We start from the raw sequence: 26,244 nt of genomic DNA, 5'->3' as shown, positions 1-26,244 counted from the left end.
GAAGTTAAACAAAAGTGTAACTTGACACTTCCAGTTATTCAATTTAAATATGTGGTATTGACCAAGTAAACGACCAGGAGCCATGGTTTTTCAAATGAATTCCGTGATGGATCCCATAGGCCTTGCCTTTGGAAGGGAGTGGGGTGGCCAGCCCGAAGGGAAACTGAGCCAGAAAGGGAGTTTCCCCATGACCTTAGTTAGGTCCATTCTCCTCTCTAGGCCACTTTCCTCCTCTGTACAATGAGAAGATTGGATTCATTGACCTCTATGATCCACTCTAGCTCTGGATCTATGATCCTATGACCTAACGCTTCAGGGATTTCACCAGATGGAGCACAGAGGGCCAAGTGGGAGTGACTTCCTTGTCTCATCTCCAGGACTAGACATCACAGTGAAAGGGTGTGGGCCTCCTGGCTGTGGGCCTAGAATGTGTCGAGGGCCAGCAGTGGTCAGGAGGGAGGTCTGGCTTCTATCTCCCCAACCAAATGAGTGTGGGAACATTGTTCAGTGACAGTTGCGCTGTGGCCCAGTGCGTTTGCCGTACTCTCTGCTGGAGTTGTGATCTCATGGCGGGGGAAGGGAGAGCTACTTCTCTGGGTCTAGGTCGGACCCTGCCCATCTTCTCCCTGGCAGCTCTTGGCCACATCTTTCCAGAGTGGAATTGCCTCCCCATTGGAAGGCTCCTCCTGCTTCTTTCAATGTTTCGGCAGTACTCTGACTTGGTACCAACTAAGCACAAAGACCTAGAAGATTCTCAGTAGCGTTTCCAAGTCAGAGGGTCGGAGACAAAAGCCCACTGCAGGCGCTACCCACGTCACCTTGAGGGAATTGTTTCTCCTTTAAAGTTGAGGGCTGGGGCTAGATGTTCCCTGAATTCCCTTTAAGTTTGCCCTCGTGGGCGAGGCTGCTGGAACATTAGGTAGACTGTCCTCGGCAGCTTGGAGAAAAGCTGGGGATGGAGATCAGCCATGATAAAAGATGGGGAGCGGACAGCAATGCCTACTGGCCCTCCCAGTGCCAAAGCAAAGGACCAGCCCAGGCTGCTGCTCCCCATCCTCCACCCTCTGCCCCAGCTGTCACGGCATGAATGAGCCTCCGCCTCCTCTCCCATTCGGACATCTTCTTGAGCGTGAGTCCTGGAGGATTGATGCCTTCCCTGCTTCTTGCCTTCTCCTTGTTTGGACTTCTCAGGTACCAGGAACGAGCTATTCCAAAGTTCTCGGTCCTCTGAAGAAAGAGCAGGGCAATAGAAGGCTCAGGGAGATGGCAGTAGGGAGTAGCTTAGGCTCATAACAATAACTCACCTTTCTCAGGCCCTTTAAGGTTTCTCCATGACAGCCCTATGAAAGAGACAGGGCAAGGCCAAAATGCCCATTTTGCATAGAAGAAACCAGGTTTAGAGAGGGGAAATGGCTTTCCCAAAACCACACAGGATTGTATCCTCCTGGTGACAAGACCAGGATTCTCTCTTGAGTAGCCAGGGACCACTCGATCCTCTTATTTGGGGAGATGGGTGGGATGGCTGGAAGCTTTCAAATAAGAAAGTCCCAATTCTTCTCAATTGAAGACTCCATCCCGAATCCCTCCGTTCTACTTTCAGCCTAGTCCTTATTGCAATAGAGCCATAGACAACACTTATTCACTGTCTCAACATTATCAATTCTCCCAGCACAAAACAAGTTAAGTTCACCTTTGTCTGATCCTAGATGCTATATAAGGGTAGCTGGATGACTCGATGGATAGAGTGTCAGGCCTCGAGTCAGGAAGACCTGAGTTCAAATGTGGCCTGAGACACTTCCTAGCCGTGTGACCCCAGGCAAGTCACTGAATCCTGTTTGCCTTATTTACTGGAGAAGGAAATGGCAAAACATCCCAGTATCTTTGCCTAGAAAATCTCACGGGCCATATTGCTATGGTCCACAAGGTCACGAAGAGTCAGACGTGACTGAGCAACAAGGTGCTATACAGCCTGGCGTCTACAACTGACCTTTTAAGGTTGGCAAGCATCTAACAAAATGGAATCGATGAAACTGTTGAGCATAAAATGAGAAACTCCCCTCTTTGGGGACTCCAATTGTAACTACAGACCAACTGATCACCAGTGAAAGGTGCTGAGCCAAAACTGAGGAACCGAGCAGCTCTTCTTGTCCAGCCAGAAGCAGAGCCCTGATGTCCAGGAGCTAGGAGCTCAGAAGCTTTTAACTCACGCTACTTGGCTAGCCACTGCCAAGTCACTACCTAAAATCAGCTGTTTCCCTAAACCCCCAGTTTCTTAAAATCTTTCTTTTTCACAGCTTTCCTGCCTATAGGGGGATTAATGCAACAAAAAAAAAAAATGCAAAGGAAGGTAGCCCAGCTGGACCAGATCTAAAACTATACTATGAGGTGGTAGTCTTCAAAACCATTTGGTACTGGCTAAGAAATCGAGTAGTGGATCAGTGAAGCACGTAGGTTAGATACAACACACAGTAGTCGATGACTATAGTGATCTAGTGTTTGATAAACGCAAAGACTCCAGCTTCTGGGATCAGAATTCTCTATTTGAAAAAAATTGCTGGAGAAAATAGAAACTGTATGGCAGAAACTAGGCACTAATTAATACCTAACACCCTATCCCAAGATAAAGTCAAAATGGGTTCATGATTTAGACATAATGATCCTATAAGCTAATTAGGAGAGCAAGGGATAGCCTCTCTGTCAATTTGTGGAGAAGGGAGGAATTTATGGCCAAAGAAGAACTAGAGAACATTATGAAATGCAAAATGGATCATTTTGATTCTATTAAATTAAAAAGGGTTTGTACAAACAAAATCAATGCAGCCAAGATTAGAAGAGAAGCAGAAAGCTGGGAAAATGTTTACAGCCAGTGTTTCTGATAAAGGCCTCACTTCTAAAATATATAGAGATCTGACTCAGATTTATAAGAATACAAGTCATTCCTCAATTGATAAATGGTTGGGGCAGCTAGGTGCAGTGGATAGAGCCCCAGCCCTGAAGTCAGGAGGACCTGAGTTCAAATCTGGTCTCAGACATTTAACACTTCCTAGCTGTGTGACTCTGGGCAAGTCATTTAATCCCAATTGCCTCAGCCAAAAAATAAAAATCAATTGATAAATGGTCAAAAGATATGAACAATTTTCAGATGATAAAATTAAAACCATTTGGAGTCATAGGAAAAAAATGCTCTAAATCACTCTTGATTAGCAAAATGCAAATTAAGACAACTCTGAGGTCCCACCTCACACCTCTCAGATTGGCTAAGGTGAAAGAATAATGATATATGTTGGAAGGGATGTGGGAAAACTGGCACACTAATGAATTGTTGGTGGAGTTGTGAATGATCCAGCCATTCTGGAGAGCAATTTGGAACTGTGCCCAAAAGGCTATAAAACTGTGCATACTCTTTGAGCCAGCAGTGTCTCTACTGGGCCTGTATCCCAAAGAGATCATAAAAGTGGGGAAAGGGACCCACATGTGCAGAAATGTTTGTAGTAAGGAATTGGAAATTGAGTGGATGCCCATCAGTTGGGGAGTGGCTGAATAAGTTATGATATATGAATGTAATGGAATATCATTACTCAATAGCTTCCCTACATAAGGGAATTTAAATTTACAGTCACTGGGTGAATTTCATGAATAATTAAAGCAAAGATTGTAAGACATACTAGCCTGATTGGCAAAAATGACATCTTCTTTCTCTGTATCATTGCTGGTCTGCAGCACTCTTCCTCAGATTCTTCATTCTGCCCCAGACCTTTGTATCCCCCAAGACTCTATCTTGTCTGTGCACCCCTCTCTCCTCTCTCTATGAGTGCTCTCATCTGCTGTCATGGGTTCAATCATCACCTCTTTTCTGTTGACCTCTCCATCTGTATACCCAACCTTAATCTCTCCTGTGTGCCAGTCTCCAATCACCAAACTTCCTATTGGACAATCTGAACTGGATAACCCAGAGTCATCTCAAACTCAGCACGTCTAAAATAAAACCCACCATCTTCCCTCTTAAAGCTGCCCCCCTCTTCCTCTAAGAGGGCTATCCTCCAAAGTTTTTGAACTCTGAATCATCCTGGACTTCCATCGGTTTACTTCCATATCCAATCAGTTATTTAGTTTTGTTGATCTCCCTTGTAACATCTCTCCACAAACACAGCTGCCAGCACCCTATCCCAGGCTTCGTTACCTCTTGCCCAGACACTTGTAATGGCCTGACTGGTCTTCGGTCAGTGAACAAATTTTGTGAAGTGTTTACCATGTGCTGGGAATACAAAAAAAGGCAAAAAACAGCCTCCACCCCTAGGAGTTCCCATGATGTCATACATGTAGAAATATATATACAGATACATACAGCACGTATATACAAAGATGGTGGAAGCTACTTTCTTTCAAAGGGGAAGGCACTGTTGAGAGAGGGGAGACTTATTATAAGAAGGGATATTTGAGCTGAGCTTTGAAGGGAAACTAGAGAAACTAGCAGGCTAAGATCAGGTTGGGGAGGCCCAGACTCCTGAGCTAAATATCGTGTAGGTCCTAGAATGCTTGGGGGAAAGAGAGTAGAACAAGTCTGATAGAGGAGAAAGGAATGAAGTTGTGAAGAGCTCTGAATGAAAAGCAGAGGACTTTCTGTGGGATCCTGGAGGTAGTAGGGAGCTTCAGGGGTTGGAGTCAGTGGTTGTATGGGTAGATTTATGCTTTAGAAAAATCTCTCTAGAAGGAGGTGGTAGATGAAGTAAAGAAGGGAGAAATTTGGGACAGGCAGCCCAACCAGCCGGCTAGTACAAGGGGCCAAGTGCACCAAGATAGCAGCAGTGTTTGAAAGAAGGGGACAAGTGAGAGTGAGGAGCTGAGCGTGGTACTTAGGTTGTGAGCCTGGGTATGTGAGAGATTGGTCATGCCCTTGGCAGTAATAAGGAAATTAGGAGGAAGGGAAGAAGTTGGGGCGGAGTGGCAAAATACCGAGTTTAATTCTGGACATGTTGAGTTGAAAAGGTCTACAAGACATCCAGTTTGAGATATGCAAAAACAACTGGAAATGTGAAATTGAAGGCCAGCAGAGAGCTCCCCACTCCAGCCTATCTCCCACACTCCTACCAAAATCATATTCCAAAGGCCCAAGTTTGATTATCATACCTTCCTTCAAAAACTGGCAGTACCCAATAAATGGTCTACAGCAAAGAATTTTAAAAATCAAATGACAGATGTTGAGGAAAACATTTTTAAAAATCAAGAAAAACAAGAAGATTGTGAAAAAAAGTTAACCAACTAGAAAAGTAGATACAGAGTCTTAAACACAAAAATAACTCTTTGAAAATTAGAACTGGGCAAGGGGAAGCCAGCGAAGCTATGTGAGACAAAGAAATAACCAAACAGATTATAAAGAATGAAAAAAAAAAATAGAACAGAATGTGAAACATAAGAAAAATGACAGATTTGGAGAACAAATCAAGAAGAGAAAATATAAAAATAATTGAACTGCCTAAAAAAAAGGTATAACCAAAAATTGGAGCTTGACACAGTAAAGCAAGAAGTAATCCAAGAAACTTGTCCTGGAGTGATAGAACATGAGGGGAAAGTAGAAATAGAAAAAAATCCACCCATCACCGCTTCAACAACATCCTTTGTGGAAAACCCACAGGAACATTATTGCCAAATTTCAAAACTCCCAGATCAAAGAGAAAAATTTGTAAGAAACAAGGAAAAAAAAAACAATTCAAATACTCTGGAGCTATAATTAGAATTGTACAGGACTTATCAGCTTCCACAATAAAAGACTGCAGGTCTTGGAATCATATTTCTTGACAATCAAAAGAACTAGGCCTGTGGCCAAAAATATCACATCCAGCAAAATTACCTATAATCTTGAATGAGAAAAAAATGAACATTCCATGAACTTGCAGATTTCCAGGATTTTTTATCAACCGAACCCAAATTTAATAGAAAATTTAACATAAAACAGCCAATATCAAAGATCAATTTCAAGGAATTCAACATGGTTAAATTGTCTATGTTTTTTCCCCTGGGAAATTTATTGCATGTGTTTGATTGATATCAACAATACGACAGCTCAAAAGAAAGATTAGGGCAGAGTTAAGATAAAAATAGTAACTATGTCATACAAATGAAGTGCAGAGGAAGAACAGGCACAGAGGCATTAGAGGAGGGAGGAAAGTTCGTTAGTTCTGAAAATCTATTCACATTGGGAATGGGTTAAATAAGCAACACTACATAAATACTATGATGGGTACAGCACTCTCCAAAATCTATAAAGAAACAAGGAGAAAGGGATGAGTGGACAAGGAAGCAAAGGGTAAGGAAAGAAGACAAGGGAGGGAGCCATTGGTGGGGTGGGGGGTGGGGGGGGGGGGAGAGGGGAGAAGGTTAAGTAATAGCAAGGCAACTTAGGAGCAAAATTAAAGCAAAGGGTCAGCAGGGACAGGAAAGATATGTGTGTGTCTGTGTGTGTCTGTGTGTGTCTGTGTATGTTCATATCTACATATGTATATATAAATATATACTTTCTTAACTATAGCCTGCTTGGGGTGGGAAGGATGAAAGGAAGAAAAAAAGAATAAAGTAAAAAAGGTGCACAGCAGAGAAAAGCAATTTACAAGGAAGTAAAGAAAAGATGGGCACTCATGGATATAATTTCTTCTACATTAAGTATATATATACACTTTCTTGATCAGGTATTTATTGTTATATAGTTTGAATCCTCCCTGATATTCTGCTGGGCATATGACTGTTCCTTTTTGTTTTGTTTCATTTTGTTTTTATTTCTTTTCTGGTTTTCTTTTTTCTTATTCTGTTTCTTTAAATAAAAATAAATTTGCAGGAAAAAAGGCAATGGCTTTAAATACCAGTGAGAACAAGATTTCTAGACTGCAAGGGGAATGCTGGAATACAGGAAATGTGGTGTTCCAGGCAAGAGTCTTCAGTCTCCTTTGTGAGCTCTTTATCCAGGTTGTGGCTGTCCCTCCAGGTTCTGTCACCAGCCTGCTTCTTTTTTCACTCTATTATCAGCTCACTTGGTCAACTCATCACTTCATAGGGTTTCAATTCTCATATCTATGCAGATAATTTCTGGATCTATATAGCCAGCCTTGGACTCCCCACCGAGCCATATACTCACACATCTCCATCTGCTTATTGGACATCTCAAACTAGATGTCCCATTGGCATCTCAAGTTTGTTATGTTCAAAAGAGATCTCATTATCTTTCTCCAAACCTTTCCTCATTCTCAATCTCCCTGTTACTTCAGAGAGCACCACTATCCTCCCAGGCTCTCAGGCTCCCAATCTAGAGTTATCCTGGATTCTTCACTCCCTCACCTCCCATATCCAAGTTGTTGCCAAGATTTGTCCATTTCACCTCTGCAGCATCTCTTGTCCGTTTCACCTCTGCAGCATCTCTTGTCCATTTCACCTCTGCAGCATCTCTTGTCCGTTTCACCTCTGCAGCATCTCTTGTCCGCTTCACCTCTGCAGCATCTCTTGTCCGTTTCACCTCTGCAGCATCTCTTGTCCGTTTCACCTCTGCAGCATCTCTTGTCCGCTTCACCTCTGCAGCATCTCTTGTCCGTTTCACCTCTGCAGCATCTCTTGTCTGTTTCACCTCTGCAGCATCTTTTATCCATTTCACCTCTGCAGCATCTCTCAGCCACTCCCCTTTCTGTCTTCTGACCCTGCCCTTACCCTGCTACAGGGTCTCATCACCTCACACCTGTACTATTGCAATAGCTGTCAGGACTCTGCCTGCCTCGGGTCTCTCCCTACTCCAGTTTAGCCTCCATTCTGACACTAAAGTGATTTTCCTAAAGTATATGTTTTACAGTGTCACCCCCTTGCTCGAAGAGTTTAAGTAAGACACTATTACCTGCAGGATCAAATCTGAAATCCTCTCTTTTTCATTGAAAGCTCTTTACAACCTAGCCCTTTTTACCTTTCTACCTGTACCAACCTATTTGTTGTTCCTTACACACAATATTCCATTTCACGTCTCAGTGCCTTTGTATTGACTAGACCCTGTGCCTAGATTGTTCTGCCCCCCCTCACCTCCACCTCTTAGAATTTTTGGATTCCTTCAAGACTCCTTCCAAAAGAGGCCTTTCCCAGTCATCCCTTCCTTCCATCTCCTCTTTCATCTCACCTTCCATATCTACTTATTTAACACTGTTTTCCCCATTAGATTGTAAGCTTCCTGAGGGCCAGGATCCAGTTTTTGCCTTTCTTAGTATTGCAAGCTTAGCACTAAATCCTAGAACATGATAAATACTTAATAAATTACTGTTGACTCTCCTACAGAGCTTGAGGGAAGGGAACAGGGATTGAACAAGAGCCCACAATCTCTTTGCCTCCTTGCTCCTCCTCTGCTTTGGTGACTCAAGCAATTGCCATTCTTGTCTTTGGCTAAAAAGTGAAACATGCCAATTTGTGCCTTTTACAAGAACAGCGGGGAAGGGGAGAGGAGAAAGGGGGCGAATCCAGTCTTTGAAAAGTCACAGTCAAAGCATCAGGGCCTATGAGTAACTCTACAACATTTACCCATCTCCTAAACTGCCTTTACAGTCTCAAATAAAAATGGGGCCATATGTAGCCAGATCAGAATTTGCTTAGTAGGTAACAGATTTATTGGACTTGCTCATTTTAAAAAAATTAAGGTTATAAACAACATATGTCAAAAATCCCATAAAACCACTCTGGAAAGTATCTTTCCTGGAAAGCTGAAACCCCTGCTGAGGTTTAGGATTTGCTTTTCAGAACAGGAAAATGGCACCTTACTCTGCTGCACGATGGGTTATTCAACAAAAAGAAGGCAGGGGAAGGGGATAAGAGGGAGAGGAAGGAAGGAAGGAAGGAAGGAAGGAAGGAAGGAAGGAAGGAAGGAACGAAGGAAGGAAGGAACGAAGGAAGGAACGAAGGAAGGAAGGAAGAAAAAAGAGGAGAGAAAAAGAAAGGGAGAAAGAGAAAGGAGAGGAAGGGAAAGAGGGACACAGGGGAAAGGAAGGAAGGAGATGAAGAGAGAGGGACACAGGAAAGAAGGAAAAAAGAGGAGAAGGAATAAGGGGAGAGAAAGGAAAGGAGGGAAAGAAGGGGACAGAGAGGAAGGAAGGAAAAAAGAAAATGGAGAGAGAGGAAGGAAGGACAAAGAGAACAGAGAGGAAGAAAGGAAAGAAGAAAAAGGGAGAGGGAAAAGGAGGAAAAGAATGGAAGGAAATAAGGGAAAAAGAAAAAACAAAGGGAAGGGGAAAGAAAGGCAAGAATGGAGGGAGGAAAACAGAACAGAACAGTCATCCTTGGAAACAGCATGTTCTGAGTGGGCCTGTGTCTACTAGCTACCCCAGAAGTTCAGCTGTCTGGTTCCCTCCCAGGATGTAATCTGTCCAACCCCCTCAGAGAGCTATCAAGCCCCTATTTACAAATACAGGTGCTGTTGCTATGAGTGACCATGGCCTGCACATGAGTTCTGCCTACAGAACTCATGCTTTTCAGGCAGTGAGAAGGTACTCAAGAGACTGAAGTCACAGGATCTGAGGAGGACCATTGCAAAGCCCAGGACCACAGACATCCTATAATTTAATGCTCGGATTTCACAGAAAGACAGTTGTGCTTCAGAGATGGGATCCTGGCTGGGTGGACTCCCCATAGCATTTCAAGGGAGGCTTTCTCACAGAAATCTTCCTGTTCATTGAGTAACTTAAAGAATCCAGGAGGGAATCTGAGAGGCTGCTGGAGCGGAGAAAAGCCCTGGAGGCTGGGTTCTGACCCAAACCCATTATTTCATCCCTCTGTGCCTCAGTCTCACCATCTGTAAAGCAATTACTGGATGAGATGAGCCTACAGCTGTGACATTATCTGACCTAACGTTTCTTCTCTCTCACATCTATGTTTGAACCGCCTCCGCCCCAACTCTGACATACCCTGTTCTAAGGCCCCTGTCCCTCCGGGTCTTGGCATTCTCTGTTCTAAAGGCCTCCCCCCACCCCAGCTCTGATGTTCTCTGATCCAAGACCCTTTTCCAATTCTAACATTTTGTGGTCTCTGTTCTAAGAACCCTTCCAGCTCTAGCTTCTGTGATAAATTATCTTTATCTTCTCATTCATCCATCATGTGACTGTTGTTGGGCTCTGTATAATCCGTTCGAAGCCCCTTCGAAGTGTTGAATCACTTACATCTGTATGCCTTAAGCGGTTCCTTAGGATTTATCTACTAAATCCCAGATGGGTCAGGCTCTGCATTTGTGGAGGGAGTTGCCATAAAGGAGTCCTTCCCACACTAGCATCCTCCTTGCCCTAGCTCATGGGTGTATTTCTGGGGAAAGGGCTTCCAAAGTCAGGAATGCAGTCCGGGGCTCGAATGAGGTAGGAGCAGGGGGCTTGCTAGGCACAAATGCTATCCCAGAGGAGACCGGGCTGCCTTGGGAGGTGCTAGACGCCCCTTCCTTGGAGGCCTCCAAATGGCCAGATGCCCACCCGTGTGGAAGCTTTCTTCAGGTCCAGCTCAGATGGGACTGAGGTCCCTTCCACATTTGTTCTGTAGCTTCAGAGCATCGTGGAGTTTCTGACCCCTAGGGAAGAGCAATCCCACTTCTCTCCTGTTGGCCCGACCCCTGCGGTTCCTGTGTGGATGCTCTTGCCTGTGGAATAGTGCTCGGGGCCTGGAGGGTTGCAGGAAGAACCTTAACAGCAGATGTTGCTCTCTCACACACACATAAAGATGACCTCATTCCTTGGATTGTCGAGGTGATGGGCTGGGCGGAGCAGACTTGGGTCAAAAATAGCTTTCAGATAATTAGGTCTGTAGCTAAAACCCTGATCAAATGGGCAAGTTGGGCGCTGCCTACGCTAACCTCGTGAGGCTGTCGGCCCAGGGAGCCCAGCAGCAGAGCATCCCATGGCCATCCGGCATCTCCGAGGCCCTCGGTCTGGAAAGAGGGAATTTCCTTCCAGCTGTTTGTTCCAGATCTCATGACAGACTCTGGTCTATAAAGAGGAAACCTGGGATTTCCTAGTTTCTAAATCTAGGCTGCTCTTGAGCAGACTCCATTGAGTCAGCCTCAAATCCTGGAGGCAATCAGATAACAACTCCAGGGTTCGGAAGAAATAAACAGAGGCACCCAGCGATCTCAAAAGCCACGGTCCCAGTGTTGCCCAGGGTGGTAGGCAACTGAGAACATTTTGAAACATTTTTGGTGCCTGAGGCAAGTAGATCAAACAAAAGCAGCCCCTTCAGAATGCCAAAGGTCACTAAGGGGCTGGAAGCGGGAGGGAGGTGGGGCACAAGGTGCGGAAGAAGCTCACCATTGGAGGCTGAAGTCCCTTTCCAGAGGGTGTTTGCAATGCTGTCGTCACCTCACACACATAAATAATGACCCCAGCGTGGCCATAACACCCAGTGTCCCCCCGGCCTTTCTACTGCAGTCCAGCCCATTTGGTCTTTGGGACTGAACCAAGACTTCCAAGAGCCTGTGGATCCCTATAGTTTGGACCCAAGACTCTGGGAGCACCCCAAGGGCCTCCCATCTCTAGAAAATCTCTCTTGCCTTTGAACTCCCTCCCCCCAAGGAAATCCTTGATGAAAGAATGGGCAGACACCTTCGGGGAGCACAGATCTCTGTTTTGTGGCTCATTTTCCGTCAATATTTAGTAAATGATTGAGCAGGGTGACCTTCATGATCCCATCTGTCCCAAAGGAATGAATGAAAGAGCATTCATAAAAAGCTGACTTTGTGCCAAGCACTGGCAATACAGAGAGCAAAGCAAGGTCATCCCTGCTCTTCTGGAGCTCCTCGGCTAATGGGGGAGACCATACGTGTAATATGCCCACGTCTAGCTACGTGGAATCATTTTAGCATGTGCTTGGAGAAATGACTTTTAAGTTGTATTCCATAACCAAAGCTGATTTGTGATTACTCGACAGAGTAGGACCTCAGATTTCAACTACGACTGTGAGTTCATAAGTGTCAGTAGCTCTAAGCCTGCTTGTTCCTAGCTCCTGCTTTCATCAAGGATACCTTTCAGGGTGTACCTAGACCATCATGAGAATAAGATGTGATAAAAATATGACCGTAGGGATTGGTCATTATGACTGCTCAGTTAGTGCGGGGGGGGGGGGTAAGGGGGGAAAGGGGGAGAAGAGCTGGTCATGGTACTGGTTATGATGAAGTCTTTGGGAATATTTATTAATGATAAGTTAGTTCTGAGAGAAGATTTCTTCCCATGACTCCTAGGTCAGTTACTTTGGCTAGTGACCAGCTCTTCATCGGAAATAAAGTCAAGATTCATCTCCCATAGTAAAGCCTTTCCATCTGGCATTAGATGAAGGTGTTAATGGTTGAGAATGGTTTAATCCCTTTCTCTACATGATTTTTTCCACCCAGTCCTGTTGAGCCCTGGACCATTTCCAAAGTACGCATCTGAGTGACAGGAGTTTATATTGAGTCAAGTGATTGTTAACCCAACTATGAGAAGTTCCAGAGGCAATTCTCTGACACTGATTCCTTCTTCCACCAAACTCTTCCCTAATTGATTCGGGGTTGCTGGCTGGGGTGAGACAAACTTGTGGGCCATCAGTTAACGATTAGATCTGTTTCATACTAAAATGTTACCTTTTTTAGTAGTGATTTTTCCATCAATGGAGGTATTTATGCAGAAGTTGGATGATTGCTCTTGGAGGATGTTGCTCCAGAGGAATGCTTCATCAGGAGAGTGAGTCCAAGTGCGCTGAGGGCATAAGCCAGGATCTAGGGGACGGGGAAGGTAGGCCATTGGGGTGCACTGCTAAGCCAGTGACAAAAGGGAATCCTGCCTTGGCCCTCCCTGTTCTGGTTTTCGGGAATAGATGAGAACATGGTAAAATCTGCTTTGCAAAGGCGATCAGAAACTAGCCAACAACAAAAGAGCCTTGTGACATGATCTGTAATTACCAAAAACTGTAAGCAACTTCAATACCTAATAGGGAATGAGTAATAAATCATGGTGCTCTTGTATGGGCGCATGGATTCCAGGGGAATGGGAGGAAATCTCTACCAGACCAGGTCAACATCTTGTGTGTGTGTGTGTGTGTGTGTGTGTGTGTGTGTGTGTGTGTGTGTGTAGTCTTAGAGAGTTGCCCAGAACACTGAGATGTGAGATAATCTGTCTAGAATCCCACTTCCAGGATGTACCCAAGACGTGACTTGATTCCAGGGCTTCCCGACTTATACATTCATGGAACAGATATTAAAATGCAAAGAAGACTGACAGACAATCTGAGTTCACCTTTAGGCAATAATGCCAGATTTAAAACCAAAAAAGCAATAACAGAAGCAGCAGAATGGAGGAAAACTGGGAGAGCTGATGACCAGTATAAGGAAAGACTCGTGAGCTGGAGACTTAAAAGGCTGGGATGAGAAGCTGCTTCTCTATACCAGGAGCTCAATTTTCGCTTTTTCTTTGTGTGCCCATGCACTGATCACAATGCTCGCTCGGTACATCCATCAGATGCCTGTAATCAGTGCTTGTTGATGGATTGACTAATTAGGACATTTAGGGGGTTGAAATTAGTTAAGGTAATTTAAATGCAAATTACTGAGCAAGTTTAATTGGGGTATATTGACATTCTATATAAGGGTTTGAAAAAATAATTTTTAAGTCAATCAGGAGAACTACATGGAAAAAATGAGGCAGAGGGATCTAACAAAGGCAGAGGCCGGCCAGCCTGGGAACATAGGTTCCCCAGAATGGAAGTCCATTTCCCCCACTTCGGGGACTCTGTGGGCCCAGCTGTTTTCTGAACAGCTGTCCCAGAATGACAAGAGTTGGAATCTCAAGAGTTCTCAGTGAGATGGAATTTAGAGCCAGTTCTCATAAGCTGAAACTGAGTGGGGATAAACATACAATTCAACACGTAGCTTTAAAAAAAAAAAAAAAAACTGCTTAGCTCTGAGATGGAGTAAATATGACTGGATGGCAGTCCGTCTGAAAAGTCTCAGGGGGTGCTGCAGGGGAATAGCGTGCCGGATCTGGGGTCAGGAAGACCTGCGTTCAAATCCAGTCTAAAATACTCACCAGTCACGTGATTCACGGGTAGATCCCTTAGCCCTGTTTGCCTCAGTTTCTCATCTATAAAAGAAGATAGGGGAGGAAATGGCAAACTGTTCCAGAGTCTTGGTCAAGAAAACCCCAAATGGGATCCCAAACGGTCAGACGTGACCGGAAACAACAACAGCAAAGCACTTCACGTACGTAAACCCGTTAGGGCATCCCAACAGCCCTGAGAGACAGGTCCTGCAGTTAGTGGTGAAGTGATTTGCCCAAGGTCACCCAGCTAGTGTGTGAGTTGAATTTGAACTCCGGGGTCAGCACTCCATCCGCTGTGGCGCCACCTAGCTGCCACATGATTTCTCATTCACGAAGGTGTTAGACTCGAGGTTGCCTAAGGTTCCTTCCATCTCAGAGATTGTGAGATTCTCCTTGGACCCGGAACGTGACATGAGCGACGAGGTGAGGATGACTATCTGCATCAGGGAGGCCTAAATCACTACATAATGTGTAGTGATTGAGTGGGCCAGGCTGGCTGAAGTGCTACTACACCCCTAAAATGGGGCTTGGCTCCAGGTGGAGTTTCCTTAGCAGACACTCAGCCTTTCCGGACAAATCTGGAAGCGGAAAACTTGCCTCATGGACTAGCCAGGGCCCTGCAAGTAATACAGCAGCTGAGCCCCCAGTCTTCATAAATTAGTCGGGCCTCCGACACCGGGAATCGGCCTTTGCTGTGGCGTCTCTGGAGGGCCACCAAAACCCACCTGATTTCCCACATCACGAGTATTCTCGTGACTGTGTAAAAGGTTCATCTCACTCAGGTCTTGTCTGGCAGAGCCGTGGGTATCGTCACAGGGCCACAGACACGGGCATCTCATGTGCTTTTCCTTCCCTTGTTCCTCTTGGAATTGATGGGACTCCATCCTGCCTAGATCTCTAGGCTCCTCACCTACTTCTTTGGTTAGAACTCACATGGTGCTGAGTTAGAGCAGCCTTGGAGACTGAATGGACACTGAGGGCTCACTGTGGGGCCTTGGGAAAATGAAAGTTCAGTCCATTCTAGTACTTCCAGCATCTGCCAGCCATCCCCCTCCACCCTATCCCTTCCTTCCCTCGCTCTCGATTAATCAGAGGGCCAAAGCCCGACTGATCAATCTTTATTTTGTCCTGAGAGCCTTCACCCCATTTATTCAGTCAGCAAACATTTGCAACTGGCCAGTGCCCTGTACTCCAAGGCCATAAAACGTTTTCTCCCTCAGCTCATTGGGTCTCTTCCATAAGTCTCTAAGGTAGGTAGTGAAAGTATTGTTATTCCCATTTCAGAGATGATGAAATTGCAGGGTAAATGGCTTAGCCAAGGTCACCTAGCTAGTCAGTGATTTGACAGAGACTTGAACCTTCATCTCCTGAGTCAGAAGCTAGTGCTTTTCCTGTCATGGCACTCTTCTCCCCTGAGGGTCTGGAGTCAGGAATCTAAGGAGAAGAGAAATAAATAGTTACTTCTGGGATGAGAGATTTTGAGCTCCAAAGCAACATGGGAAAGTAGAGGCCGTGACAAAAGAGGAAGAAACTTAAGCTCCCTTTTGGAGGGCTACCGATGAGGGCTATAACCTACTGGCACTCACAGGAGCCATATCTTTCCCTTACAAATCCCTTCCATGAGGGGATGTGGGAAACTGGGACACTGATACACTGTTGGTGGAGTTGTGAACGAATCCAGCCATTCTGGAGAGCAATCTGGAATTATGCCCAAAAAGTGATCAAGCTGTGCATACCCTTTGATCCAGCAGTGTTACTTCTGGGCTTCTATCCCAAAGAGATCTTAAAGGAGGGAAAGGGACTTGTATGTGCAAGAATGTTTGGGGCAGGTCTCTTTGTAGTGGCCAGAAACTGGAAACTGAATGGATGCCCAGCAATTGAAGAATGGCTGAATAAATTGTGGTATATGAATGTTATGGAATATGATTGTTCTGTAAGAAATGACCAGCAGGATGAATACAGAGAGGACTGACGAGACTTACAGGAACTGATGCTGAGTAAAATGAGCAGAACCAGGAGATCATTATATACCTCAACAACAACACTGTATGAGGATGTATTCTGATAGAAGTGGATTTCTTTGACAAAGAACTAACTCGGTTTCAATTGATCAAGGATGGACAGAAGCAGCTACACCCAAAGAAAGAACACTGGGAAATCAATATAAACTGCTTGTATTGCTGTTTTTCTTCCCGGGTTATTTTTCCCTTCTGAATCCAATTCTCCCTGTGCAACAAGAGAACTGTTCGGTTCTGCAAACATAGATTGTATCTAGGATATACTGCGACATATCTAACATATATAGGACTGCTTGCCATCTGGGGAAGGAGGTGAAGGGAGGGAGGGGAAAAATCGGAACAGAAGCAAGTGCAAGGGATAATGTTGTAAAAAATTACGCTGGCATGGGTTCTGTCAATAAAAAGTTATTATAAAATAAAAACAAAACAAAAAACAAATCCCTTCCGTGAGGAGACCAGGCCTGTGTCACCTATTTGGGCTCCGCCATCACCCAGAACCCATTGGGGTCAGAGGGTGGGGTAGGAGCAGATGGGGAGCCAGCCCTTCTCCTGGTTGGCTGGAAAGGAGACTTGGGAAGATTCAGAAAGTTCAGAGGGCATCATGGCAGCCCCACTAGGCTGCCTCTCCCTGACTACCTGGAAGGAAGTCAATGAGATGGTGAGACCCTTGTCTGAGTGTGTGGCTCCGAGATGCTAATAGGGAAGCACCACAGCTCCACTGAACTGACCGTTCAGCCCTTGGAAGAACTTGCCAGAGCTGGAACGGACTATAGAGGTCCCAGAACTCTTCCCAGAGAGGCAGCTGAGCGTGCTGAAGGATTCCAGATGATGGCACGTGGTCCTGGTCACCCAACTGTGGAGATGGTGTCCTTGGTAGAAGTCCACCCCAAGGAGGTCAAAGGGAAAAGAAAGACCCAACGAAAATCCAAAACTTCCCAGCAGTGCTGTTTGTGGGAACAAAAGCAAGGGGAGACAATAAAGGGATCGTGAAAAAACAAAACATTTGAGAAGTCCAGAGACACCTTTGAAGACTTGTCTTATCTGATGCAGCCTGAAGTGAACAGAAGGGGAGAGGAAGGGAACGAGCCTGTGTGTGTGTGTGTGTGTGTGTGTGTGTGTGTGTGTGTGTGTTTGTCCTTCTATATGCCCCACCCTGTGCTAGATGCTTTATAAATCTGACCTCACTTGATCATCAAACAACCCTTCCCAGGTAGATGCTGTTATTTTACAGATGAGGAAACTGAGGCAAATCAAAGTTAAGCAACTTGCCCAAGGCCATACAGCTACTAAGTAGCTAAAGTCAGACATGAACTCTGGTCTCCCTACCACCAGGGACCGTGACAACAGCCACAGAAACAAAAAGAACGGGTTAAATACAGTGACCCGAGCTCAGGCCCAAAGAACATGTAATGAAACACATCTCCTCTCCCTACTGGAGAAGTAGAGAGTGCCAGGGGCAAAACGGGGGTCTTCTTTCAGTCACTTTGTGACAAGGGAAAAGTTAATTGGAAGAATGGGAGGGGGGACATCGGGAATGGCTGTGAGAGAAAAACCCAAAGGATCCCACTCTTAAAAATCACTTTGGAAATAGTCATTCCTTACAACAAATCCACGAGGAAACTGAGGTCCACTGGAGTCAAGTGACTCGCTGGACATTCCCCCAGCCAGGCTTCGGACACAGGGCCCCTGGTGCCTTTGGGACTTCATCCTCTGATCTTCCTGCCCCCCTCCCCAGGACTTTAGGGAGAAACCCTAAAGGTCTCTGCGTCCAGGAAGTGGCTGTCCCCCAAGTGGGGACTATTCTAAAAGCGAGTTGGATCGCCTAAGTTCCCTGAAACGCTTGGAATCGCTTTCCTTAGAAGTGATTTCCCCGAAATTGTCTGTGACTTCACTGTCAGTGAAACTGTTGACACTTCTTTTTAAGCGCCCATTCACTTCTGCTAAATTACCCTAGGCGGGCATGTGTTCCCCACATGGATGGATTACCATCATCCATCCTCTTATAATAACTAACAAATTAAAGCACGATGAGCCAAAGAAACTGCTGCTGCCCTCTTTTTGCCCTGGAGACGACAATCCTCTCTCAAGCATCGGGCCCCATTCTCCCAGGCGAGTGGCAGCCCGGGCTCAAAGTCAGCGGGGCCTTTGCTTTGATCCTTGACCTTAAGCAAAGTCCCTTGGCGGTCTGGCTCCAAATGGACATCCCGAGAAACTCGTTGCCTACTACGCAAGTTTGTCACAAAGGCCAGATAGATCTGCTGTGTACGGGCAAGCTACAGGAAGGACAGAGGGATGGCATGAGGGTCAAAGGGGAATCGGAAAAGGTACACTGGGACTTGAAGGAAGCTGGTGGGCAGAGATGAGGAGGGAGAGACTTCCAGTCATGGGGAATGGCCGGTGAAAACTTCCAGAATCCGGGGATGGAGCGTAGTGTTTGAGCCACGGGGAAACCAGTGTCACTGCATCAGAGATTGTGCTCAGTGGGGTGGGGGGGATGTGAGGACTATAGGATGGAAGGAGTCTGGAGACACTGGGAAGGGCTATAAATGGCAGAGCATTTTTTGATTTGATCTGGAGATCACCAGTGTTTATTGAATGAGGGGTGACCCACACTTGCTAACTTTAGCACTGCTGAATGAAGAATGGACTTGAAGGGGCAGCTACATGGCACAGTGGATAGGGCATCGGCCCTTGGCCTGAGATATGGCAAGAATCTGCCATCAGGAGGCCATGTAGGGCAGGAAGGGAAGCCTTCCTGGGCCCACTCTTGCTAGGCGGCCATATTGGGGCCCAAAGGCTTTGGAGGAAAAGGTGTAGAGTCACGTCTCCAAGTAAACCCAGGCTTGGGGAAACCATCCCTCCCTCTGTGGGCCTTCTTTTGAATCCATAGGCAAATGGCAGCTGGGTGACTCTTGTCACCAGTCATGTCCACATTAAACCCTCCACACACATGCGCGCGCGCACACACACACACACCCCACTAATGAGAGAAAGAAGCTCAGAAGGGCATATGGACAAGCAAGGCCGGGGTAAATACAGTGCTGTGAAATATCAAACACACTTGAAGAACAAACTATGTAAAAGAAAGTCACATCTTTGTATCAAGCCCTGTTTGGATATGGAAACATTGAGGTTACATTCATAATAAACAAAGTATAAATTAGTTTTTCAAGTTTGTTTTTGTTTTTAAGCAAAGATGGGATATTGGAAAGGCTGGGTTAGAGAAGGGGGAGCCTGGGAGCAGACAGGGAAACTTCCAGGAGCCCTACAAGAGGATGGGAGTGGAGAGAAGTGGGAAAGGAGTGGGGAGGGGAGCAAACTCGTGTGTGAAGGGATGCTAAAAAGCTGGGTTTCTTAAACTTTTTCCACTCTCGACCCTCTCTCCCCAAGAAGTGTTTACAGGACCCCCCGTTTAGAGGTATAAAACTTGACTTTCTGGGACGATGGTAACATTTTCAACAGACATAAGGAAGTTTGGAAGGAAGAGTTTGAGAGGGAAGATAACGAGTCCCCTTTTTGGACACATGGGCTTTGAGATGTTGTCAGATGGCCGGGGGGAGCTGTCCAGTGGGTGACGGAGTTCAGGAAAGAACTAAGCCTGTGTCCGTGGACGTGGGAGATGGTGCCTGAGAACTTCACCTCAGCAGGTGAGGGGGAAACTAGAGCAGCGAGTTACGGTCAAGGGGCGGGAAACTGCCCATTAGTGGATGACGACGTGAGCCCGAGAAGGAGCAGAGAGAAGCAGAAGCAGGAGACGGCAACACCAGGAAAGCTAAGGGAAGTGAGAGTATCAAGAGCTGCAGAGACAGGAAGAAATCTCCCTCCTTCACGGGGTGGGCAGAAGATCGAGGCGAAGGCTTTGCCACATGACTTATAGGTCTTGAAACCTTGACCCTCCCTGGGAACATCAAGGGATTTTAATTTTTCTGTTCTTCTCTTTGCAGGTCCAGTTAAAAACAAGAAAAAGGGTAAGGTCTCATTTGCTTTTCTTTCTGGTGTATGTGACTGAGTGACTTTCTCCTACATGACATGCAATAATTAGCTTCCCAATGTGGCCACTGGGGCTTGGCCATCCTCAGTGTCATTGCCGTGACCCCCACACACACACACAGTAGAGACTCCCTCAGTCAGTGAGCACTGCTGAGCATTTATTATGTTCCAGGCCCTGCACTTGTATCATTAAACCAGACTAAGTCATGAGAAACCCAAGGGCCTTTCTGGAAAGCCGCCCTCCAGTCAAGAGAAGCAATGATTTCCTGATGAGATTCCCTTTGAGGCAAGGTCCCCGTTGAGCTAAGGCCCTGTGGGTTCCCTTCCTCTCTTATTTCCTCATTTTCCCTTACTGCCCACTTGCTCTTTACTCTTCAAGGTTTTTCTTCCCACAGTCAGGAAGCAAGGCCACGTGAGGCCCTCAACTCGGCTCCACATAGGCTCCTTGCTTCTTAGCTCCCACATTTTCCCTCTTCTCTTTAGTGACATTGAATGTCACGGCCAAGAGGGACCTTAGAAACTCAGACTTTCCACGGTGATCACGACCAGCATTTGTCCAGACTGCTCAAAGGCCTTCGGCGGTGGCGAGCCCGCCACCTCCCAGAACAGCCCACTGACCACAAGCCTCGGTCTGTTCTGACTCCCACTCTTGGCTCTACTTCTCTGACCACTTTAGGCCAGGCCAAAAAGATTAGGAGAAGCACCCTCCTTGCTGAGCCAGGTAGAGGTTGAGGCTTTTGCTCCCATCTTTCAGCTGTCCCCCATTCCTGTTGCACCAGGCCGGACATTTTTCTCCAGGACTGATAAGGTCTCCTCTATGGGATGGGATGAGAGGTCTCCCTGTTCTCGTTGGCTCCAAGGCCCTTCCCGCCGACTTCCTGCTTCCTGAAGGCCCGGACTAGACCAGTAGCCACACAAGTAGCGAGAAAGGGGTGAACGTGAGACCTGTCGTAGACGCAGGCTTGCCCAGAGTTGGTGACTGATCGGTGCCAGACTGGCCCCAAATCTAGTCCCGACCAGAAATGCAATGCCTTTCACACTGGAGACCAAATCCCATCCCAGTCCTCGTCCCCAGGTGTGTTTGACCTGCTAGCAGTTGAGCAGGCCTCTCTTCTCCCACCGCCCACCGAGTCTGGACCCTCCTCACCTAGCCCAGGGGCACCGCACTGAGCCATGCTCCTCCAGAAACACTCCAAAGCATGCCCTCCATGCACTGCCACCTCAGGGCAGATAGGATTTGGGAGGTGAAGGGGGCTGAAGTTCATCTAGTCCACTTGTTTTCCACATGGAGAAAGTGAGGGTGAGGGAGATAAATTGGCTTGCCCGAGGGCCCCCAGCTCTAAAGAGAGCGAGCTGGGCTCCGAAAGTGGGTCCTGGATGCCAAAGGAGGAGTGTCCCCCTAGCCTCCCTGCCGAGACTTCTTCGAGGCCCGGGAGGCCCAGGGAGACTGCTTCTCCGTGGTGTGACCCTTCTTTGGCAATGCCACATGCTGCCGCCCAAGCCCCTGCCTCCCTGGAGGAGGCCCGGGGAGCCAGAAGCTTCCCACCCATGTGCCCAAAGGCAAACCCTCTGTGACAAGCAAACGTGGCAGTCTGCCCTCGGAAGCTGCCCTGTCCAGCAAGGCTTTAGCTTTGGCTTCGCCCCACCCCCACAACTGCCCTGGCTCTGCCCTGCCCCACGGGCCAGCCCTGTCAGTACTGGAGGCCCCTGTCATGTGCCTCCCGAGCCAGCCACCTCGTTCCCTCATGCAGCATGAGCAGAAATGTTTGAAGGCCTGAGCTGAAGGGTGGGAGACCTTGAGATTGTGGTAGGCTGACTAAAGGCAGAACCCAGAGAGGACTTAAATAGAGGCTGGCTTTCCCAGGCTGCCTTGGGATTTTCAAGCCCATGAGGGGTGGGCAATCCCATGCCTGCCTGAGTTCCAGAAGGTGGGCACATTGCCCCGAGCCCTGCCTGAGGCCCCAGAAGGGTAACAAACTGGAAGGGGGAGACCGAGGAGAAAGCAGCAATATATGTTTGCCCCAGATGCCTGACGATGGTCTGATGTCGAATCTTGGTTTGCTTTTGTTTTCTCAGGAAAAAAGGCCGGCCCTCCCGGGCCAAATGGTCCCCCGGGACCCCCTGGGCCTCCAGGCCCCCAGGGGCCTCCAGGAATCCCAGGAATCCCCGGCATCCCTGGCACAACAGTCATGGGACCTCCTGGGCCCCCTGGGCCCCCTGGGCCTCAAGGCCCTCCAGGGTTGCAAGGCCCCTCAGGTGAGTGCCTCTGTCTCCCCTCCCTGTGACCAGTGAGGAAGTGAGGGTGCAGGAGGCTCTTGCCTTTCGCTCAGCTCGGGGCATTTGGGGAGGAGTGGGCCGTAGCTGCCTGAGCCTGGGGGCCAAAAGGGCTTGTCCACCAGGGGCCTCCTGCCTCCTCTGTGCATCTGGCTTCAGTGTGACCACATGCCTGAGGCTTCCCAGCAGAGAAAGGGACTCCCAGTTTTGAGATCCAGATGCTGATAAGACTCCTGCCTAAAGCTGGAAGGGGTTTGAGCACCCAGAATGGGGAATGGCAGGCCTTGGGGTGGCCTCCGAGTGGGGGACGGCAGAGCTCGAAGCTGTACTGAATCCAGTTACCAGCAGAGTTTGGATCCATGAAAATAGAAGCTTCTTGGCCAGCTCCCAGAAGCAAAAGCAGTTGGCAAGTGGTCGGGGATGGGCAGGGAGTGGAAACTGAGATCCTTTCCCACTGGAGAAGGAGCAGGGCCAAGCCTCCGAGAGAATCCCCACGGCATCTCCCCCGTCTCCCTGGTGACGGAGGCCCCCTGTGTGTGAAGGCTCACGGGGGGCTCTGTCTGAGCTCATTGGAGCTGCCTCCTGTCCCCAGCCTTCTCCATCAAGCCCACAATGTGCTAGCTATGGGATGCTGGGCGGCCTCCACATCACTAAGTATGGCTAATCTATGGTAGTCAAGGCAAGCAACGATGTCATTTTAACAAGGAAGGAAACTGAGTCCCTGGAGAGGGGCAGGGAGTTGGGACTAGTAAGTGACAGAGCCGGGACTCAAACCTCAGTTTCTAGGCCCCCACGGCTCCTCTTGGCCAAAGCGTGACCATCGAAGCTCCTGGCCTGGGAAATGAGTTAAGCCCTGGGCCCTGAGGGCGGCTCCTTGGTGGGGCCTGGAAAGAGGGGGGCTTCCCTCTGGGGAACTGCCGCTGGAGCCACCATCTGGCAGAAGGAAGGTCGGACTGGCAGTGCCCTGTCACTAGGGCTCAAGCAGGCCAGCCTGGCTGCCGCTCCCAACCTGAAGCCTGGCTATCTCTTCCAGGTGCAACCGACAAGGCTGGAGCTCGAGAGATCCAGGTGAGTTAGAAGGCAACAAGAACCGGGGATGCTCCTGGCTCCTTGCCTTCCCTCCTTCCCCCTTTCCCTCGGCTTCCCCTCCCAATGAGAAGGTGAGCCCAAGGCACCTGACAGAGTCTTCTGACTACGGTGCCAAGGCCACAGCTGGCATGACAACCGTGCCAGTCTGATGGGCAGCCACGGCTTCGGGGCCTCGTCCCTGACCGGGTCACCCCACCTCGAATGCGGGAAGTAACTGAGGTGTCTCTGAGTGGCCCTCAAGGGCCTTTCCTTGGTCCTCAGCAGATGGGAGCGGCCCTGGTGCCCCCATGCTAAGGCCTCCCGCCTTTTCCAGAAGCACCTGGGCTTCACCAATACAGATGCCTTCCCATTGTGTGGCCAATTGAGTCAGGCCCCTGGCCACGTGCGCAAGGAAGCCTTCTCCTCGTTCCCTGAGCTTCCCCCACCAGCCCCTCCTCAGCCTCCCTCTGGGCCAAAGGGGGCGGGGGTGAAAGTGCAGAAGGATCGGCCCGTGAGCCCTCAGCATCTGCTCTCTGCCCTTCTCTCCCTTGCAGCCCGCCGTGGTGCATCTCCAAGGCCAAGGCTCTGCCATCCAAGTGAAGAATGGTAAGAATCTCAGGAGGCGCTCCCCCCCCCCCCCGGGAAGTAATTCCTCCCCCAGTCCTTGGTCCTCCTCTAACCCATGAACCGCACCTACCTGAGACATTCAGGAACACATACATGCACATGCTGCCAGAGAAAGCTCCGTGAAGTTAGCTGGAAGAAAGGCCTTTAGGTCCCAGAGAAGAGGAGCTGGAGGGAAGCAGTGAGCCAGCCCCTCCCTGAGGAGCCTGACAGGCCCCGCCGCCCACCTCTGGGAGCCCCACGCAGGCTTCTCTGCCTTTCCCCATGTTCTTGGGGCAACGTCCCAAGCAGAAGGATCCCACTCTGCCTTGACAGAGGAGGACCCAGCCTGGGGACTTCCCTTCCTCTGCTCTCTCCACATGAGGCATCTGGCCCAGGCTTCCAGAAGGGGAGGAGGTAGAAAGATCTCTGACCAGCACCAGCTCCCCAGCCCTCAGAGCATCCTGGGCCATTTCTTGCAAGCTGCCTGCCCTGCTCTAGGCTTCAGGCAGGGCCTTGGAATTGGTCCTTGGACCTAGCTCTGACCAGCCCAATCCCCAAGTAGATGAGGTAAGGAGGCTCCCTCAGCAGACTACCTAAAAGCAGATGGTAGAATCTCTTCTCCCAGCAGTCCTCAGGGAGAAGCTTGGCTGGACAGGCTTTGAGAAAAGATGCCCCCAAGACAGGAAGTCTAAGGGTTTTCCCATCAATTCGGGAAATCTCATTTCAAATGGTAGTGGCCTGGGTAGAAGGAAGGGCCAGAGGCGATCCCCAGGCTCTTCCTCCTGTGGGAGAGGTCTTAGGAAGTGGGGGCAGCCCTCACACTGAGGCACCAGGAAACAGGCCTGAGCTCCCTTCTGGGGCAAAATGGGTGAGCAGAGTGGGCGCCTGTTTGTCTCCATGGTTCCATAAGCTCCTTGGCAGCAAAGGGCCAGAAGAAGCAGCCGGAGGCTCTCCCCGTCACTGCCCCCTTGGGTCCTGAGCATCCTTCAGCTCTTAGCCCCAGTTCCCCCTTCCTCCTCCAGCCTTTCCCAGAAGCCCTCCTGCTATCTCTAGTGCCTTCCTGCTTTCTGAGCCCACCTTCCATCCGCAAACAGCTCTGGATCTGTACCGCAAGTGAATGTGTCCCCTGCCCACTTCACTCAGCCTGCATAAGAGAGGCACACATAAGGCCTCGGTGCAGACATCTGCCTGCTGCCGTCCAGCTGGGGCCGCCCTTCCTGCGGCCAGCCCTTCCCGCCTTCTCACTTGGGCTGCGCCCCATTTGGGGAGTTAGCAAGGCCCGCTCGCACATGGACACTCTTCCTCTGGCTGATGGTAGCAAGCAATGTTCTTGTCAGCGAGTCTCGGGGAATTCTCACATAAAGCCAAGTTTGTGGGATGCGCGAGCCACCTGAGCCGCCCAGGCTCTGTCCCCAGCCGCCTTTCTGTAGTGATCTGCAGGCCGGCTTCCCCCTTGAGGGTGACGGCCCTCTTTAGCGCATCCCCATCCCTTGGGAGAGCCTTGACGCGTAGAAGAAGTGCTTAACGAACATCCAGGGGCCAACAGGCCTACTGGAAAAGTATGGGAGGAAGAAGGTTGCCAAGTGAAGGGTGAGCCCTGGTTTTCGTGTGGCCTAAATGAGGCATTTCAATTCCACAGGCCTGTTTCCTCATCTGTAAAATGGGGAGGGGCTAGGGATTGGAATAGATGATCTTTAGGGTTTCATCTGGTTCTAGATCCAGGAACCTATGGAAACACCACACACACACACACACACACACACACACACACACACACACACACGCTCACTTGCACACCTATACATAAACCCACCCTGAGATAAGGAAGACCCAGATCTCAGATCCCTCTTAGGAAGTCACAAAAGTAACAGAATCCCCTGAGAGATCATCCACTGCGACCTCCGTGGTTTGCCCTCGCAACAAAGAGACTGAAAGCCCCAGCAGGGCCCTGGTCTGGGCCTGCCCGATGCCATTCAGCTCCGAAGGGGAGGCCCAGTGGGAATCAGATCCAACGTCCTCTGGTTCCGAATCAAAAGACTTAGGTCTCAGAGCTGAGAAAATGGCAGACCCAGGGGCCTGGCTCACCCTGTATGAACTTGACCTTGGAGTGATCTCTGTGAGGGGAGGAGGAAGAAGCCCAGGACTGGGCTCCCTGCCCCCCCCCCCGGGCCTTGTGGTGCCTCTGGGGGAGAGGATGGAACTGAGGGAGTCGGGCGGCCATGGTGGGTTGCGTG

General features: G+C 48.6%; 1 protein-coding gene across 1 annotated transcript in view; it reads left to right on the top strand.

Moving 5' to 3' along the window:
- EDA (ectodysplasin A) overlaps positions 1 to 26,244 on the top strand; it is a 191,237-nt gene that overhangs the window by 151,085 nt on the left and 13,908 nt on the right. The window contains exons 3-6 of the mRNA XM_051969187.1: positions 20,017 to 20,040; positions 22,139 to 22,318; positions 23,370 to 23,404; positions 23,959 to 24,010. Coding sequence (XP_051825147.1) covers positions 20,017 to 20,040; positions 22,139 to 22,318; positions 23,370 to 23,404; positions 23,959 to 24,010 — 291 coding nt within the window. The remainder of the gene's footprint in view (positions 1 to 20,016; positions 20,041 to 22,138; positions 22,319 to 23,369; positions 23,405 to 23,958; positions 24,011 to 26,244) is intronic.

Source organism: Antechinus flavipes, chromosome X (genome assembly GCF_016432865.1).
Source record: "Antechinus flavipes isolate AdamAnt ecotype Samford, QLD, Australia chromosome X, AdamAnt_v2, whole genome shotgun sequence".
Classification (NCBI taxonomy): Eukaryota; Metazoa; Chordata; class Mammalia; order Dasyuromorphia; family Dasyuridae; genus Antechinus; species Antechinus flavipes.
Note: the sequence above shows the minus strand (reverse complement) of the source record. Positions and strands in the feature narration are given on the sequence as shown.